At 44.5% G+C, this 1,523-nt stretch overlaps 1 protein-coding gene across 5 annotated transcripts in view; it reads left to right on the plus strand.

Annotated features, from left to right (window-relative positions):
- LOC144245239 (phosphatidylinositol-binding clathrin assembly protein-like) overlaps nt 1–1,523 on the plus strand; it is a 42,433-nt gene that overhangs the window by 12,609 nt on the left and 28,301 nt on the right. For all 5 annotated transcript variants that reach the window (XR_013339213.1, XM_077780661.1, XM_077780659.1 and 2 more), the window contains exon 10: nt 648–689. Coding sequence is in view for 4 of the 5 variants with exons in the window: in XM_077780661.1 (XP_077636787.1) it covers nt 648–689 (42 nt within the window). In the remaining variant the exon portion in view is untranslated. The remainder of the gene's footprint in view (nt 1–647; nt 690–1,523) is intronic.

Raw genomic sequence — 1,523 nt, forward strand, 5'->3', positions numbered from 1 at the left:
CACAGAAGTTGGTAGTATTTTTAACTATATTTTAAACAGTAAACCTATACACTAAAATTAGGTAGTTTGAGGATTTTTGTGTGTAGCCATGAGGATAAGTGTTACCAAGCTTACCCTCCCGCCAGAAACAACTCTTAACACTGGGCCAAAATCACGTGACAGACATCTTCTCAGGCAGTGGACAGTAGGAAACATATGAGGTGATCCCCTCATTTGCCCTGACATTCAGAATCCACGCGGGATAATTAGTTGAACTTCTGAAAACCAAAGCAAAAAAACCCCCAAAACCAAAACCTGATATTGCTCCCAGGAGAACAATAGGAATAACAGCTGATTTCTGAGGACCTGACAAATGAGACCATGTTTGTATAATATCCAAAATGTAGTCCAGAAGAGCAAAGATTCAATATCTGGCAAGTCTTTTCTTTTATAGGGTTATCCTTAGGATGAATATAAGTTTGTGTTTAAGGGTACAAGGCATACTTTAGCTTGACATAGTTTTCTTGATCAACTATGCACTAGCTCAGCAAGGTGTTCATGCGCTGGAGATGTTTTCTCTTTTGTGTGCACACTGGTCTCACACTTCCTTTTCTTTGTTGCCTCTCCGTGCTTTAATGTGTACTGTTCCCCCTGGTTTGTGAATTCAGCAAGTCGGAATTGACCAGAAATATATTCCATACCTTACACAGGTCAGTGTATCTTTTCTATGTGTTTAAACAAATTTTTTTGTCCTTATGTTTGTGTGTTTATTGCATCAATCATCATCTGAGACTCTATCCTTTGCCATAAACTTAACGTGTGTATTTTCAGTTCCTCGTGACTTACATACACACATATTTATTTTGAGAGAGAGAGAATGTATGCAAGTTTGAGTGGGGGAGGGGCATAGAGAGAGAGAACGAGAGAGAGAGAGAGAGAGAGAGAGAAAACCCCAAGCAGGCCCCACCTTGTCAGCATGGGCCCAATGTAGGGTTCGAACTCATGAACCATGAGATCATGATCTGAGCTGAAATCAGGAGTAGGGACACTTAACTAACTTTGCTTTATAAATGGACAGTGGAAACAAAGGAATATTTGGAATCTCAAGCAACTCATTTCCATTCTCCATGCCCCATTTATGCGACTGCAAAATGGGAATAATAACTACCATCTTCCTCGTAGCAGTGTCACGAGAATCAAATGGAGTCAGGCTTTTCCTTTCCTCAACACTGATCATCAGGAATCTGTCACATGGCAAAGGTGGGATGTGAGGTAGAGGTGGCCGTGCGGCAAGTGGGGGTGAAACAAGGCCACCTGCTCGAGCAGCCAGTGTGTGCCTTTTGCTTGTGCTCTGTCCCACAGGTGCCACGGGACTCGAGCAGTAGGGCTGCTGGCCTAGCCTGGGCCTGCCACAGAGCCCTTTCCTGCTCTGGGCCCCAGACTAATGTGGCCAGGTCACCTGGGATCGGGGCCGGAGCATTCTTCCCTCGTGTGGGAACATGCTGTCCCCAGAATGCAGAGGCCTACCAGGTGTTGTGTTGGCT

The sequence above is a fragment of the Crocuta crocuta genome, unplaced genomic scaffold, assembly GCF_008692635.1.
Source record: "Crocuta crocuta isolate KB4526 unplaced genomic scaffold, BGI_CrCroc_1.0 scaffold1015, whole genome shotgun sequence".
NCBI lineage: Eukaryota > Metazoa > Chordata > Mammalia > Carnivora > Hyaenidae > Crocuta > Crocuta crocuta.